This window comes from Natator depressus, chromosome 1 (assembly GCF_965152275.1).
Source record: "Natator depressus isolate rNatDep1 chromosome 1, rNatDep2.hap1, whole genome shotgun sequence".
In the NCBI taxonomy this organism is placed as follows: domain Eukaryota; kingdom Metazoa; phylum Chordata; order Testudines; family Cheloniidae; genus Natator; species Natator depressus.
In genome coordinates, this window is record NC_134234.1 from 109,493,018 (window position 1) to 109,510,512 (window position 17,495).

General features: G+C 42.1%; 1 protein-coding gene across 1 annotated transcript; it reads left to right on the plus strand.

Moving 5' to 3' along the window:
* The first annotated feature begins 3,817 nt into the window (after nt 1-3,817).
* On the plus strand, nt 3,818-16,882 carry F7 (coagulation factor VII). Its single transcript, XM_074944795.1, has 8 exons — nt 3,818-3,920; nt 6,609-6,769; nt 7,144-7,168; nt 7,259-7,372; nt 9,946-10,086; nt 13,869-13,975; nt 15,100-15,220; nt 16,341-16,882. Exons 1-8 carry the CDS (start codon nt 3,818-3,820, stop codon nt 16,880-16,882), a joined length of 1,314 nt encoding a protein of 437 aa, XP_074800896.1.
* Nucleotides 16,883-17,495: the final 613 nt, after the last annotated feature.

Genomic DNA, 17,495 nt, shown 5'->3' on the forward strand with positions numbered 1-17,495 from the left:
ATCCATAATTTCTGAGACAAGGTAGGTGAGGTAATATCTTTTATTGGACTGACTTCTGCTGGTGAGAGAGACAAGCTTTCGAGCCATACAGAGCTCTTCTTCAGGTCACATCTATAATTTCTGGTAGATAAGAGTTGTCAAACTTTTGATTATCAAAAGTGTTTTGTTCTATCATCTCAAAACGGGAGTGGGATGGGCAGCCACCACACAAGAAATGAAATCCAAGGAGGAAGCTCTGTAAGTGGGTCTGAGGTCGTGGGTCAGACATTAAGTAATTTGGTTTTAATATTTATTAAAAGCGGCGCTTTTACAGATCCAGACTAACATGGCTACCCCTCTAATATTTATTAAGACATCTAACCAGCTCCAAGTTATAGATTTGATTGACTTTGGTAAAATTCCTTTGTTGGAATTCATAATCACATGAACAGCCGCTTTTTCTTTAGAATGCTCTTTAAAATTTGTAAGGATTGATTATTTTTTGCATTCTTTTGGTGGTTTTACTCCAGTCCAATATTGAGATGAGCTTGTTGATTTGATTTAGTTTTGATATTGATTTATTAGTTGTATTGTTTCATTCTTAGTGTGACTTTGGTGATACATTTTCTTGATCTTATTTTTGTTTGTCTTTTAATGAAACTTATTAAAAGATATACTGAGTCACATTTCTTTCAATAAGCAAAGAGGGTCCAGAACAGTTGAGGTCCTGAGTGGATTCCAGTTAGTCAACCTAAAAGCCTGACTAGCTCCCCATAATTAGTTTTTGATTCTCTGACCTGGGAAAATGTGGCGGTGAAATGTCAATGTCGGCTAAAGTTTTTTATTTTTCTGACTGCGAGAATTGAAACAAAAACATTTTTTGTTTTAAAATGTTGATTGGAAAGGAAAATACAATTTCAACAGGTTGAATCATTTTGTTTCAATAAAAAATGTCAATTTTCCAATTCAGCATTTCCAATTTGAATCTTTTTGGAATTTCTTTTTTATGAATGGTTTCAGAGTGGTCGCCGTGTTAGTCTGTATCAGCAAAAAGAACAAGGAGTACTTGTAGCACCTTAGAGACTAACCAATTTATTTGGGCATAAGCTTTTGTGGGCTAAAACCCACTTCATCGGATGCATGCAGTGGAAAATACAGTAGGAAGATATATACACGCACACACAGAGAACATGAAAAAATGGGGGTTGCCATACCAACTCTAACCCACCCTAATTGATTAGTCTTGTTAGAGTTGGTACGGCAACCCTCATTTTTTCATGTTCTCTGTGTGTGTGTGTGTGTATATATATATATATCTTCCTACTGTATTTTCCACTGCATGCATCTGATGAAGTGGGTTTTAGTCCACAAACGCTTATGCCCAAATAAATTGGTTAGTCTCTAAGGTGCTACAAGTACTCCTTGTTCTTTTTGCTGATACAGACTAACACGGCGACCACTCTGAAACCATTCATAAAAAAGAAATTCCAAAAAGATTCAAATTGGAAATGCTGAATTGGAAAATTTTGATCTTTTTGGAATTTCTGTTTTGTGAATCTATAAATCTAATTTAGAAGCAAGTCAAATAAAGTAGATGAGAATCCATATAGTCTTAGTACACAGAAGTACATAGAAATGCTGGTTTGTGAAGCCAGCTTCTTTTTTTACATAAAAGTGTTGAGGGAGCTATGTACCCAAACATCTATCTTTTCTTCCAACTGGCCCATTACAGAGGGTTAGCAACAAGACTAAAGGTGGCACCAAGCAAATGCTCCAGCTAATACCTAGTAATAAATTCCTACCCTATGGTTTTTTTGTGTAAGTGCCACCATTTTTACAGGGTGAGTCAAAGCAGTCAAAAACAAATGCCATTGCACATGGTGCTAGATCTAGAAATGTCAGATACGCAGCCCTACACGCTCACTTGCATGACAGGAGGAGAATCGCTCAGACAGGACAAATGGCTTTTCTGCTCTAAGAAGATAAGATAAAGGAAATTGCAAAGTGGCTCTGGCAAACTTATTCTTATCTTAACTCTTGGAAAACTGAGGCTAAGAATATGGTCTTGCTGCTCCACACCGAGAGCTGCAAACAAGTAAACACAGCTTCAGTCGCTCCTCCTATCCCCTGCCCCACCCTCAGTGGACACAGATTTCCTTCCCAGTTTGTCCTCCTTTTTCTGTCCCCTCCTCTCTTTCCCTGAACACAAGGCCCCTCCCACCTTGTCTACCCACCTCAAGAGCTCCCAGTAACCTCCCCACTAAGTAGCAGACCCTCCCCCCCTCCAGCTCACCTCATCTCTTACTCTCACTTGCCTTGCTTCTGCCAGCAGCCCCAATTCCCTGCTGATCAGCACTTCTCCAGGTGGTTTTTCCTCTGAATGCCTATCATGATTTTCTCCCCCTCTCCAGCTAGTGCCAGTCCAAAGGAGAGGTTGGGAACTGGAAAGACAGGGAGGGGATTATATTCAGGGAGGGGAGGCTGGGGAATGACGGGGATTTCCAATAGTGGAGAGGTGGAGTATTTTGGGACTCATTCTATGTTATAACTTCTCATGTCTTCCAGCAGTCAAACTCCCTCCCCCTTCCCTGGAACAGCACCTACCATTAGCCTCCCCGAAAATCCCAGGAAAGCTTTCCAGGAATTAGCCAGATTCCAATAAACAAAAGATGCCCTAAAAGGCCAGTTTTTTCTATGTTGTAAACCAGATGTCCAAAAGGGATGTACCTCACTGTACATAAAGGCTAAGTTACAGGCACAGTATAAATAATATGCAAATAGATGGGCTGGGATCTTAGACTTCTCAGTTGAGCGAGATTTCTTCTTTGCTAATCATTCATGACTTCTTCAGGGAGATGATGATGAGAGCTGGCAATAGTGTAAAAACTGCCCTTCCCTTCATTGCTCTGACGGCACAGAGGGGCTGCTTTCCTTTATCTTAATAAAGTGAAGGATCGACTGGAAAATACACCAGGCCCTATGAAATGCTCCAATCCCCACTGACAAACATGCTCCAAACCTTGCTGATATCTTAGTCAAATCTTTACTTAAGAATTTTGTAAACTCTGTGTTCTGATACCATTAGTCCTTGATATACATGAATTCATAGGAATGCTTATTTTTCCAAATACAACTTTATCTGTTGATTCAGTCAAACTACTACAATTATTAATGAAATGGAATTCTGCTCCTCTCCTCTTCTTTTCTTTCCAATATAACTTAAGTCCTTTGTGTAGTAGTACGTGGTGATAAGGTACACAGCTCCTTCACTGAAACAAAAAGAGAGCAAAGCAGAACCTGGTATTTCTTGTTAGTTGATTAGTGTCACAATATAAAATCAGTAAGCGATTCAGGGTTTTCACTGGGAACCAAGAAGAAAAAGAACGTGTACATTTTAAAGCATCAACAATGTGACCACATTCAAAGATACTGCAAATCTTTACCTTGACCCCAATCAGCCTACTCTTGGCTTTCTGATTCACCTGCAAACTTCTCGGATGGCTATATACAAAATGTAATGTTGTGCTATTCAGGCTGAGGCCTGTAATTTGGCACTTATATTTCACATTTAATAGCATTCTGGATTGTTAATAAGAACACGCTGCAACATTCACAATAATCAGCATGGCCTTTACACACTGTGAATGGGAATTCTTCTCAACCAAGATCTTTGCCTATTTTTAAAGAGAATGTATTAAGGGATTTTGTTTGTTAGTTTCTTCATGAATGGAATTATTTGCACGAGTTTCAGCTCTCTCTGTTTAGTGACTCCCCTCCTCCAGGTCAAAGCCTTTGAAACAGAGATCTTTCACCATGCAGTTCTTGCTGAAATGTCAACATGATATTGGGACACTGGCATTTCAGTGTCATCATGGTTTCCAACCACTACTTGGTTTTGCTTCTCTGCTTTTTGCTGCTGCTTCCTCTTTCGCCAGCTGCAGGTATGTCCCAGAAACTGTTGTAATGATGATTATTATTATATTGTTAGCCAAACGATTTTCTTGTGAAGAGTGTTGGATCATCCACAGCAATGGCAGTACATAAAGATTACTAATGAATGTGTCCAAGTCTGCACAGTGTTCTAATGTGCTTGTAGTTTTGGGTGGCGATTGTGTTCACGCACTTATTGTGTCAACTGGGAAAAATTGTTTCTAGGCTCATATGTGTAAGTTATCTCACCATATAGCAAGCTACAAACCATCAACTACCTGCCTACTAGATGAAACCAGCAGGAATTCAAGCCTATATGTGGTATTTTAAAAGCAGAGAATCAATTATCAGTCCTTCTCATTCAATCCACAAGAATTTACAAAGGGGATATTACAAAAAATGTAGTGTAATATGAGGATGAACCACGACAACTGAAAGTCGGGTGCCTGGTGTTTAATATGTGCCTCAAAATCAGCTCCCAGGGAACCAAAGGGCATTAGTGATCACAGAGCTCAGGCTATCCACAGACTAACACTCTTCAGCAATGGTGGTCAAACATTTTAGAAAAAATACAAAAAAGAAAATTCTCAGATGATTCCAATACATCTCCATAGTATAGAGAAGTGTGTGTGTGTGTGTGTGTGTGTGTGTGCGCGCCCATAGATAGATAGGTATTCCTTTACTTCAATAATTTAACAAGGACAAATGCAGTAAGAAAACAATGGCAAATAATTAAAAATAACAATACTCAACATACTGCAAGGATAAAACCTGACATGAACATAAGCAAAAGACATTGTGCTATGTGCAGTGCAGCAAATACTATACAGCCGGTAATTATTGTTTCAGGGGGATCTATAGTAATCACGTCTGTCTTTTTAAATGAATATATATTTTAGTGATGTTAATGCTGATGTGGAGGCTGGTAGACCAGGAGACTGAAGTCCTCTATTATAAGTATCCTGATCAGTGCAAACTTCCCCACCCCTATCCCATCAGCGTGGCTCGGCACCGCCCTGCAGAGATACCTCCAAGTGCAAGACAGTTCGTTCTCCATTAGGAATGATCTTGGAGAGGGAATGGATTGGAAGTACTCTGCTCAAGCTCCATCCTCTATCCCCAACTTTGCCCACCATCCCAGAGTAGTTGCATGTTTCTGCCAAAATGCTCAGAAGAGGAATAGTGAGCAATATTATCATTTAAATTGTCATCACTAGGCTTCAGAATTAACGTTTAATATGTGGTAGAACACTGTATACCTCACAGACTGATAGTTTTTACAGTCTACTGTGTAGAGATTCAGAAATACACTGGGTCGCATTATTTATTATCAGTTATCATTATATATCAATTTAGCATTTGTTTCACAATAGCGTCTAAAGACACCAGTCAGGACTGGGTCTCCACTACAGCACAACCATAACTCTTTTTTTAAAAGAAAGTTCACATTATTCACAAACTGGTGTAGACAAGAGATGTGCCATCTTTCATACCACTCCAGTCTGACTTCTGCTCTCCTTGCCCATTAACCCTGGCTCAGACTGCCAGGAAGAGTGCCACGTGGTACCAGTTTGCTGAGTTTAGAAGCCACATACAAGCTCCTCTAGCTGGTGCAAAGGCATGGTGATGACTGGCTCAGAATGGAAACTCATCCTGCTCTCCTTTGCCAGCAAAGGTATTGCCATGGCCCAGAGTCTTTTCAGAAGAAAAGTAAGTGGGAATAAATTAGAGCAGTTGTTCTCAAGCTTTGCTTTATGGACCATCAGTGGCCTATGGACTCCATCCTGCTGGTCCAAAGAAGGTAAGAGTAGATGAAAGCAGTGGGGGAAAAGGAGTGTGTGAGTGGAGGGGGTTGGGAGCCTGGAAAAGTTGTGATCCATCCAAAGATCTTTATCTTACCAAGTGAGTTTATATGGAAAATATAGTAAAACACAAGGGTCGGCAGATGAATTGGGTAAATATGAGAGGCTACGTGCCACTTGTCTAATTGTTGTTTGGCTGCCAGAACTAAAGGAAATCCTGTCCTACTTTTTTGAAACCTACCACATGGTGCATGGTAAGTCTTCCTGAATTATTTGGATGCAGAACTGCTATAATTCTAGAATCACTACCATTTTCTCGAAAGCTTTGGCCTACATAAAAATCTAGGATCTGTCACTTTACCGCATGTGCAGAAGGGTAGGTAAATAATGTCTCTACAAGATTGTGCAATGTTGCACAATGGGAATGTGCTTGGCGTGGCCTGGCCTGCTTTAAACATTGTTGCAAACAGCCCAGATTTAAAAAGTAAAGGAAGCTGAAATCTCATTGGCTTACAGAAGAACTTCAGTGTTACAAACACCTCAGGAATGGAGGTTATTTGTAACTCTGAACAAAACGTTATCGTGGTTCTTTCAAACGTTTACAACTGAACATTGACTTACAACAGCTTTGAAACTCTACCATGCAGAAGAAAAATGTTTTCCCTTTATTTTTTGAGTAGCTTACATTTAACACAGTGCTGTACTGTATTTGCTTTTTGTTTTGTTTTGTTTTGTTCTCTGCTGCTGCCTGATTGCGTGCTGCCGGCTCCAAACAAGGTGTGTGTGGCTGACTGGTCAGTTCGTAACTCTGGTGTTCGTAACTCTGAAGTTCTACTGTACTTTGTTTCTGGAGAGAGAAAATGTGCCTGTAGAGTTCCAATTATTTCAATTTTTCAGTCTTCTTAAAGCAGGAGCAGGCAAACAGCTTGTTGAAAAGACAAAGAAGAGCGAATAGCTTCTTTGAAGAGTTAAAACTTGGGTCGCTACAACGGGAGTGCTTTGAGGAAACGTGTTCATATGAGGAAGCCAGAGAAATCTTTCAAGATGATAAAAGGACAGTAAGTAAGGGGGGGGGAGGTCCGGGGGTCTTCTGTTGGCCTGATTTTTATCTTGCATCTTCCCATCTTATTAATAGAAACATAAATGGATTTTGACCCTTAAACCTTGGAAGCTGAAAAGTGTCTAATATAGTACCTTTGTCTTATATTACCTGTGTCTTAAAATATACAGAGAGCTGCAAATTAATATTGTGTTAACTTTTAGGCATGTTCTCTAAGTAGGCACAACTTTATTCACCCTTCAACTACCATGTGCTATACCTCTATAATTTGTTTGTTATGGTTATGACAACATACTTATCCTTTGTACATGAAATGATGCATAATATTGTCTGGATAATTCCTTATGCTCTTTTTTCCTCTCTTTCTTCCAGATGGAATTCTGGCAGAATTATGTTGGTATGAGAATTTCATGTGTTCTAATAATTACTGAAATTGCACCATTGTAATCCTTCCTGTGAGCCTTACTGATACTGTGTGTTTTTACAGATGCCAACCAGTGTGACTCTGACCCCTGTCAGAATGGTGGGACATGTGTTGACCAATTTCAGGCTTACGTTTGCCTTTGCCCTGAGGACTATAAGGGCAAAAACTGTGAAAAAGGTCAGGTATTAAATTTTTAAAAAACAAAACACTATGCAAATGCAAGTTGCTCTGATAAATACATTGTTATTTTTAAAAAGGACTGGTAGCAAACATTATTATTGGGCATTGTTCTAGCAGAGAAGAGATTGCTGCCACAGTTAACACTGCTATGTTTGATAAAGCATTCAGTAAATGGGTATTGCAGTCACTCTACATAGCAGCCACATAATTGTTACACAGTGTAGATCTTCTAAATTTACCTTCTCAACCACCTGAGGGAAAAGGGGCATTTTTCTAACTGGATTATGGTAACCCTCTGGCTTAGAAATGGAAATATTGTATGGTGTGCGTGACATGCCCCCGGGTGCAATCTGGACTGCGTAACCACTGTGCCCCCTTTAACTCTTCTCCCCAGACTGTCTCCTACACTGCTATGCGAGTGTACAGCAAACCCCTCAGGCTCTGTTCACTTAGCCATCAGTGTGCAGAGGCACACCCAGCAAAGTTACATGAATGCTCTCCCAAGCCACTCATGAACTGCACACAGGAAGACCCCAGCGAATTTCCCCAGCCTTGCACCCCAGAAATGTGTGTCTTACACTGCTCAAGACCTTCTTGATTAATGCAAGCTCACCAGTTAGTTCCCCACTCCCTCAAAGGACAGTGCACATACTCCAGCCTCTGTAATCTGAGCACTTGAGACAAACTCATTGGTTTAGATTAAACATCAAAATAAGTTTACTAACAAAAGAAAGGTAGATTTTCAGTGATTATACGTGGTAGGCATAAAGGTCAGACTTGGTTACATAAGAAACAAAAACTAAACACACATTCTAAATCCTACATTTTATCAGGCTGAGCAAGATTTGAATCCAACAGTTTTTCTTGGCCTACTGGACATTGCAGGCAGTTTTCAGTTCACAGTTCACACTAACTAGTTAAAAGCATCCTTTCCTCCCAATTCAAGGAGACTTCTCTTTGTCTTCTAAATGATCTTGCTTCCAGGTGTTGAGATGGGGAGGAGAGCGAGACCCTGTAGTGATGCCACTGTCCCTCATTTATACTTTTCCCCACGTGCTGGAAAAATCCATGCTGTGTCATGGGATTAGGTAGCCCTCATGGTGTACGTGCGCTGCTGACCATCCTTCATTATGAATTGCAAATTTTTGTTTGCACCTTTTGGCTACCTGAGGTTTGGCATGTAAGACCTCTGTGTTTGCAGTTTCTTTGTCCTCTCTGAGGGGCTAGTCTGTGGACATTTCCCAGACTCTCAACATGTTTCAGTAGCAAATATGTAGCAAAATCTCATAACATCATATACAATGATGATGCATACAGTTCAACAGGACAGTAATGGTCAGCAGATTATGACTTTCCAGTGATACCTCACAAGGCATACTTTGCACAAGATTTATCATAATTGTAAAAGGGGTGACCATATTATAGATTGTCACAGTGTGTAAATACATGCACATGAAAAAGGTCCTTGCCTACACTTTCATTAAAAGAACAATGGGCCAGATCCAATGCCCAGTGACATCAGTGGGAGTCTTTTAATTGATTTCAATGAGCATTGGATCTAGCTCTATATACTGACTATTAAATTTAGTACATAAGTACAGTGTAGGCCCAAAGGAGGAGCAGGAGCTTGTCCGATCTAAATGGGTTGCCTAACTAGTGGCTTTAACTACTGTTAAGCATCTGTAATAAGGCATCGATGATCCCAGTCCAGCCTATATTACTCTCACCTCCTACAACCCTTCCCATTTCCTGCTCATGCTTCTCTCCTGACCACTAGCTCTGTCTTCTTTGCCCAGTCCTAACTTTTTTTGTCACCTTTTCATGCTGTCCCACACTAGAACAGCCTCTTAATCAATATCTGCAAGGTTCCTTCTCCCCCCCCTTTAAAAAAAAACTTGTGAAAACCAACCTATTTGCTAGTGTTTCCCATCTGGATTATTACATGACCCTCCATACTTACTTATTCTGTTTGTTTGTCCCACATGGTAGCAGCTTCTGTCTCTGGGGCAGGTACTGGATAAATTATTATTATTATTATTAAGCACCCATAAATGTTCAGCCATTCAGATGGCTTGAATTACTGACCATTCAGACATATCTTTTCTCCAGAAGAGAGGTCTTCTGCTGCAGTGGATTATCCTGTGGCCTTCCCAGTGCACTGCTGTGGGTGAAAGGAATACAGTGGTTCCAATTTTTAAATAGACATATTTGACAACAGTTACCATACAGTGACAACAGTGATATCCTATTCTAATTATTGTGAGGATTGCTGTATCTCAGATACCATACTGTGGTAACTGATGACAAATGCTAATTATTTTGAATGGCAATCACTGTATGATTTTTGGTGCATTTTCTGATCTCTTTAATTTGTGCTGGAGTACAAATTAGTTCCCAGTTCTGTACAGCTCTGTCATTAATGTTTGCCTACCAGAAGCAGCTTTTTCTATCAATATATCAACATTAGTGAGTTGCAGGTCACTCTTGGTCAAAATTTACAAACATAATTGACTCGAGTTAAACATAAGACACCACATTCAGGAACTAATGTGTTCTTTTCATGTATTTAGGTCTGAATGACACACTGAAGTGCATTCATGAAAATGGTCACTGTGAACATTATTGCATTGACAGTCCAACCACGATACGACAATGCTTTTGCTCAGATGGCTACATGCTAGCAAGTGATGAAGTGTCCTGTACTCCCCAAGGTAAGGTTATGCAAACCAAGTCACTACAGCAACATATTTTATGGGTAACTTCTTTTTACAGTTGTCTCCAGGAGATGTCAATTCTTATCCAATGAATAGAATGCTTCATAACTGTATTTATTTCAACATACGAGTCAAGACCGGAATAACCCTAATAAAACCAGTGAGAAATCAGCGCTCTTTTTTACTACTGAATAAGACCAACAAACTCGGATACTCTTCTCTAGGGAATAGCAAGATGATATTCTCGCTCATCTGAAGAGATAACAAACTACAGCTGGGTTTTTAAAGGGGGGGAATTAATGGGTGCCAAACTCCCTTGGAAAATCCCTACCTAAATTATTTTCCACTGTATTTTCCACTGAATGCATCCGATGAAGTGAGCTGTAGCTCACGAAAGCTTATGCTCAAATAAATTGGTTAGTCTCTAAGGTGCCACAAGTACTCCTTTTCTTTTTGCGAATACAGACTAACATGGCTGCTACTCTGAACACTACCTAAATTATTTCATTAGTGGAGCAAGGGATTAAATGCCTCAAATTGCCCCTTCAAGCACAGGCCTGGTACTATGTGATTATGTGGCCACATGAATAACTGCATCTATGTTCTTTTTTTTCAAGTTGCGATATAATTATGCTCCAAAACATCAGCTTTTATTTTCAAAATATTAAGGAGGAGATTTTCAAAGCTGAAATGGGAGCCAGGCACCTAACTCCCATTTACTTTCACAAGGAGTTGGGAGTCTAGCTGCCCTTTATGCATGGGTAAATTTCCCCCTGTAGCTCTTAATGACTGCAATGAAAACCTTTAGAGTGTGAACTGAGTGTAAACTGCTGCCGTGGTGCACGACTGAGTTTGCAGAATGCCTGGACCAGTGGTTCTGAGCGGAGTTACTTGCTCCCATTCATCTCACCGGGGTATTGACATTGAAGACTAATGGTAACAGTTGAACAATTGGGGTGTCAACACTGGAAATGATTTCACTAAGGAACATCAATCCAATAACGTGTTTCTCCATTCTTGGCGGTTGCAGCAGATATTGGAGTGGGGCAGTTGATTTCTGTTTAGGGTTGTTGGGATGAGGACCAAGGAATTCCAGACTCACCACAAACCTCTGACCCTGCCAAAATGGGGAAGAAAATAAGATGTTTCCCTTCCTCAGTGCCCAAATCATCAGTTGTCTCCTTGATTCCAAAAAATCAACACCGCCTTCCATGCCTTCCCGTGTAGCAAGTGTTCCTACCCAGCTGTCAGACCTCCAACTCACTCTGACAACTTCTACAATGCCATTATGCATTTTCAATACCAAAATCCACATCACATTTTATTGTTTATAAACTTCATATGCCCCTCAGTATATCTGAGGGTATGTCTATATTGCAATTAAACAACTGCGGCTGGCCTGGATCAGCTGACTTGGGTGGGGCTCTGGCTCCATGGTGTAGCCATTCAGGGTAGGGCTGGAGTCCCAGAGCCTCGTCTGCAGCCCAATCCCGAACAACTCCACAGCAATTTTATAGCCCAGCAGCCTGATCCCTGGTGAGTCTGAGTCAGCTGACTCAGACCAGCCCCAGGTGTTTAATTGCTGTGTAAATGAGCCCTGGGTGACATCACCCTGCCTGAATGATTAGAGTTAGATGAAAAGGGGTTGTTAACGGAAGTAGGCTGGAAAGGTAAAAGGTAAAACAACGGCCTAGAAGATGCATCCCAGTAAACGCTCAAATACAAGAGCCAGGTTTATGGCCTATCCCGGCTACAGAGATGTTTTACAAAGGCTAAGAATCTGGAGATCAAAAGACACCAATCTGTTAACAGATCTACCCTACAGAAAGGGATGGGGAGAAAGAGTTGTCAGCTGCTGCAGGAAGACACAGGCAGACTGAGAGTCAGGGATCTGCAGCAGGCATGCTTTAACAGCCCCCAGATACAATGGGGAGCACCATGGCTGACTCATGTGTACTCACGGCCTTGAGAGGAAGACCAAGTATAGGTGAGGCAGTTGGGGTGCAGGCCTCTGTTGTTGTAAATCCATTTTTCTGAGTACTGTGCCCCTATGGGCAAAATAAATCGTACTTCTTTTGGGGAAGCTGCTTCTGTGGCCCTACTTACAGGTGCCCAAAGGGAAACTCATGCAGATGCCAAGCCCATTGGATGTGCTAGGTGTCATGGTTGGCAACCAGAGGGATGCCACCTGGAGACCCAGTCTGGGAGTGATTGGATCACAGCGTCCCACCCCAAAGAGAAGTGGAGGTACAGGCCTGTCACTTAAAAGGGGAAGTGATGAAGCTACTAGTCGGGGGACATCTCTCCTTCCACCCCCAGCTGCCTTTAGGTGTGTGTAAGTGTGGTGCCTTTTCAAGCTTATTATGCAATTGGCAAAAAGAAGTGTATGACCCAAATTTTCATATGGGGCTGGGGAATGAGCCGACCTCCTGCTCACCTGTCAGTGGCAGCTCCCGTGCTGCAAGGCTGGGCCTGGCTCCCTGCTCCGGTCATTGCAACATGGCACAAAGGGTTACATAATGTGGTGACCCCATACACCATGTTACAACACCACTCACTCAAATTTGTCCTGGCTGCTCCTCCATCATGATGGAGGGGTGGCTGGGCCAAACCTGAATGGCGCTGTGACCCTGTACGCCAGGTTGCAACTCCCATAGTGAGGAGCTGGGCCCCACCCTGTGGGCCAGGACCCATCACTGCAGGGTGAGTGCAGTGCGGGCTTGCTCTCCAGCCTCCTCCCCACACTGTCCCCTGTGGCCTTCCTTCTGCTCCAAGCCGGGTTTAGGGTTGCAGTGCGGGGGCAGAGAGTGCAGCAGGCATGGCAATGTGTGAAATTAGCAAGCCACTGGGTATACCTGAAGGTGGTAACACCAATGACCCGTCACATACACCCCACCCTAGCTGCAAAACCTGGCTCTGCCAGTGGAAAGGAGTAGACCAGGGGGGACTGGAAAAGGTCTCAGCTGGGTCACCCTACCCAGGGACTGTGACAACACTCAACACTGATCATGTGGGGGCAGCACAAATTATATTGAATTTAATGTCCAAATAAATCAATGAGATACTAATTGTGTTATTTATATTCCCATTTAACTCACTAACAACCTAATTTACCTGAGTCTGTCGTGGAATTTCCTGTCTGCTGCTTCAGGGGCCAGAATTGACTTCAGTAGGGTCAGGATTTCCTCCTCAGAGTGCTGCAGAATCCTGCAGATTTTAGCTGCCGCTTGTCATAGAAGACATGGGGTCTTGCTTCCTAAGTGGGTAGGAGACGGGACCTCTCCACGTGCACCTCAGGAGGTCAGCAGCTTTTTTGGGGTTTTTTGGGGGGGAGGGGGGGGAGAACGACAGGAAGTCTAGTAGCAGCAGATCAGGTGTGACGGAGGATTCAAAGGGAGCCAGTTGTCCTGCCCGCTTTAAAAGATCATCATGAAAACCCTGGAGGAATTAAAGAGGCACTAAACACACTATATCAAAGCCTTTTTCGGAGACTCCTGTGGTACCTGAGTGCAACTTCTTAACCAAAGGGTCTATATTGTAAAGTAACACCACTTGTGGGCAGCGTCCAGTCAGAAAAAAAACATTTACTCACTGGGCGATTTAAAATACTAGGTGATTAGCAACACCATTAGACTACTGGCTGAATTCTCTGCTGGCATGACTCATGGAGGGAGTTTTCTGGAGTAACCCTAGCAGAGAATTTGGCCCTCTGTGTTTTCCAGTGGGTTCATTGTATTTAATCACACTTAGTACTGTGATTTATTTATTATTTTTCACAGTGGATTACCCATGTGGAAAAATACCTGTTCTGGCAAAGCAAAGTGCAAGTCAGCGGGGGAGAATTGTAGGTGGTTCTGTCTGTCCTCCAGGCGAGTGTCCGTGGCAGGTAAGTCTTCTATTTCATTTTCTGTCATCAACTGAGTCCTTGGGAAAGGAGTTGGATGCACAGTGCTGGATAACAGACACCTCTCTGCAGCCACAGAATAGCTAGGGCACATCTAAAGGTAATACAAGCTCCCCACCCACCGCCACTGCCTCCCTGATAATATACCTTATCCCTCTGCTGGAGTGACTGCTTTTCCAGGCATGAAATGGCAATTCAGCCTCCTCCATGCTCTGCCCATCCAGTCTTTGGCCTTATTGGTGAGATTGCCCACAAGCGTGTCAGCTGTAGTTACTGGGATGTGAACTCTTGGGCAAAATAGGCAGAATCAATAACATATGCTAGCAAAATTATCCAAGGGAAGATTTTTTTTCCCCTCCCATTTGCCATGCAATTGGTGTGAATGGTGGGTTCAAGCATGAGGGAATAAAAAAAGAGAGAGAGTAGCAATGCAAAACTCTTCCCTAAATTCTGTGTGTATAGTAGCCAAGTTGTCAATTGTCTACTTTGGGGCCAGGCACGAAGTTTCTCTTTGAGCAAATAGGAAAATAAAACCCTTTATTTCAGGACTAATAATTTTAGTAATTTAGATCCAAACACATTCCTGTGTAAGATTTAAATTCTGAAAAGGCAAAGCACAAGACATAGAAACATTGCCAAGATCTCAAATGCTGATACCTTTACTCTCACTGTGTACCTTCTTCCATGAGTAGTCCTAACATGATACCTTTGCTTGTAGATTAAGGAGCTACTCAGCATGAGCATTTACAGCCTACTTATAAATGTGTTTGCATCTGAGGCTGGGATTTTCAAAGAGCCCAAGGGAGTTAAGTGCTCAACTCCTATTGACTTTCAAAGGAAGTTGGATGCCTAGTTCCAATAAACCCCTGAATTACTTTAAGCCTGAGTTACTAAAATGATTCGTCTAAAAACCTAGGTCCACCTGGGCTATGCACCATAGTCCCTTCCTTGAAGATCTAATGGTAACTTCACCAATCAGCAGTTAGGAAAATGATGACTACACATGGTCCTTGCAGGCTAAATAAGATGAATGTTCTCTGTAAATTCTATAGAATTTCAGGTCAAACAAATTGGTATAACGTAAAAGTTTCTTTTGCATATTTCAGGCTCTGCTAATAGAGAATGAGAAACAAAAGTGTGGGGGTTCCCTGCTGGCGCCGAGCTGGGTGGTTACTGCCGCTCACTGCTTAGAGAACACACATCCCAAACAGCTCCGAGTAAAACTGGGTAAGTCTTTCACTTGCCTCACTTTTTCAAACTTTGTGGCCCAAAATTTGTTGTCAGCTTTGCTTGTGTAAATCCACAGTGATTCCTCCCAAGTCAGTGGAGTTATGCCACTTTTACACGGTGCAACTCTGCAAACATTTGGAAGGGTTAAATACAACCAATATCTGTCAAAAACTGATTACAAATACAATGGCTATCTGTTTGCTTATGACGGAAGCAGTTAGCGATTCCTAAATGACCTCTCGGCCATAATGTAAGTCTCAAAAAACAGAAGTCTTACAAAATGACAATTCCACGGCTGGGATCAAAGTGGCTCTACACTTGCTGAATTACCCCCATTGTAATGGGGATGGGCGAACAGATTAATTACAGTGCAGAGTGCAAAGGTGTGAATGGTGTCTGCCTCTGCACCAGGGAACTCAGCCTTGAGAAGGGTTTGGGGCAGTGGCAGACAGGGCCAGTTAGCAGCATGACTCCAGGAGGAACTCTGCTGTCACGGAGTGGCAGAGGAAAAGTTTTCCCCATGGACAATCAGGGAGAGCCCGGTCAACCCCTCAGTCCCTCCTGTTCTTGGCCCACTCCCTGATTGGCTCATGGACCCTTCAGAGTGTGGGGGAAAGTGGGGTACATGCTGTGGAGATGGCACTCTGATTTCTTCTCCCCCACTGCTGGGAAATGCAGATGCCAGTGAGGTTACACTCAGGATGAATTTGGCTCCTAGTGTCTGGTACTTAGGTGTGTATATATATAAAACCTTGTCATGGAACCTAGTCTAGTCTTTTCTGTGCTAGAATTTAGTCCTGGAATAGCCAAGCTGGGTAGTTCTAATGCAGTAATAGGCCCTCTTGAAGCTGCATCCTTATTTTGCTTGTTTCTGCTGTAATTCTGTCACTGAACCCTATTCCACGTCTTCTGTCAAGGGAGAAAGCTGGAATGAAGGAAGAGGTACTGTCTCTGTTGAACCAAAGGAAAGAATGAATAATGCAGGATTCAGTGGTGGCCATGGAAATGTAGTAAGAAGAGAAGAAATGTCAGCTTAGTGATCTCTTTCCATAAGAGCTGTGTGGAGTTAAGGAGCTTACGATTTATGTGAACCTGACGGGTTTAATTCCTTTTCTAGGTGAACACCGAATAGATCATGAGGATGAAGGGGAGCAAGAAAGGAAGGTTTCTGAAATCATAATGCATGAAAAATACATTCCAGGAACAACTGACCATGACATTGCCCTGCTGCGCCTGGAGGCACCTGTTAACTTCAGTGATTATGTGGTACCGATATGTTTGCCTGAGAAACAGTTTGCAACATCTGAGCTGTCCTCCATTAGATTCTCCACAGTGAGTGGATGGGGGCGTCTACTAGAAGGAGGTGCTACCGCTGCTGTTCTGATGAGAATTGATCTGCCACGTGTAAAGACACAAGAGTGTATGCAGAAGACCAACTTAAATATTACAAAGAACATGTTCTGTGCAGGAGACTTCAGTGGGACTAAAGACGCCTGCAAGGGGGACAGTGGCGGACCTCATGCCACAAAGTACAAAAACACCTGGTTTCTGACAGGGATTGTCAGCTGGGGGAAGGGTTGTGCTACCGAAGGCACTTACGGGGTTTACACAAGGGTGTCTAAATATCTCGAATGGTTAAACAGTCACATGGATTCATAAGCTGCCAGGCTTCCTCTAGTCAGAATGTTTCCAAACTGCAGAGTTGTCTTTCAGTCCCACCTGGGACACTTCCTTGTTTGGCATTCTTTCAGGATCTTAAATAAATTACCCACACACTGAAATAATGATTTGAAACCAATCTCTTTCCCGTTCAGTCACATTAAACTCATTCACCTAGCTGCATTGTTTGTACATTATGTTAAAAGAGAAATTACTCTGCAGCAACCTTATTGAAGGTTGTAACATTTGTAAATTATATTTCCACAACCTTACCTTACATCACACCTGCAAATGCAAAAGGTAAACCTTTATATGAGTGATCTGTCCTAAGATCTGTCCAAAACGAAAGAAGTAGGAAAAGACTCTTTCCAGGTTTCTAAGTCTTTACTGAGGGCTTTGTTTCATTTTTCTTAAATCAAATAATAATATAATATTGGTAACAATTATAATATTGACCCATATTTGTGACTGATACGTCTGACTTTAAGGTAACTTTGCTCTGGTATAACATTATTACATTATGAGAACAAAGGGAATTTGAATGCTTATTATGCAGCCCTGTACAGCATCAGTGTTCAAACTGTGGCTTTTGTCATGTCTGTGTGTAGAATGA

Excerpts from the sequence above, each read along its gene's own strand:
- F7 (XM_074944795.1), top strand. The coding sequence starts at position 3,818 with ATGATATTGGGACACTGGCATTTCAGTGTCATCATGGTTTCCAACCAC. Across the intron at positions 7,373-9,945 it reads GGGCAAAAACTGTGAAAAAG|GTCTGAATGACACACTGAAG; the intron begins GTCAGGTATTAA and ends TCATGTATTTAG. Across the intron at positions 15,221-16,340 it reads ACAGCTCCGAGTAAAACTGG|GTGAACACCGAATAGATCAT; the intron begins GTAAGTCTTTCA and ends TTCCTTTTCTAG.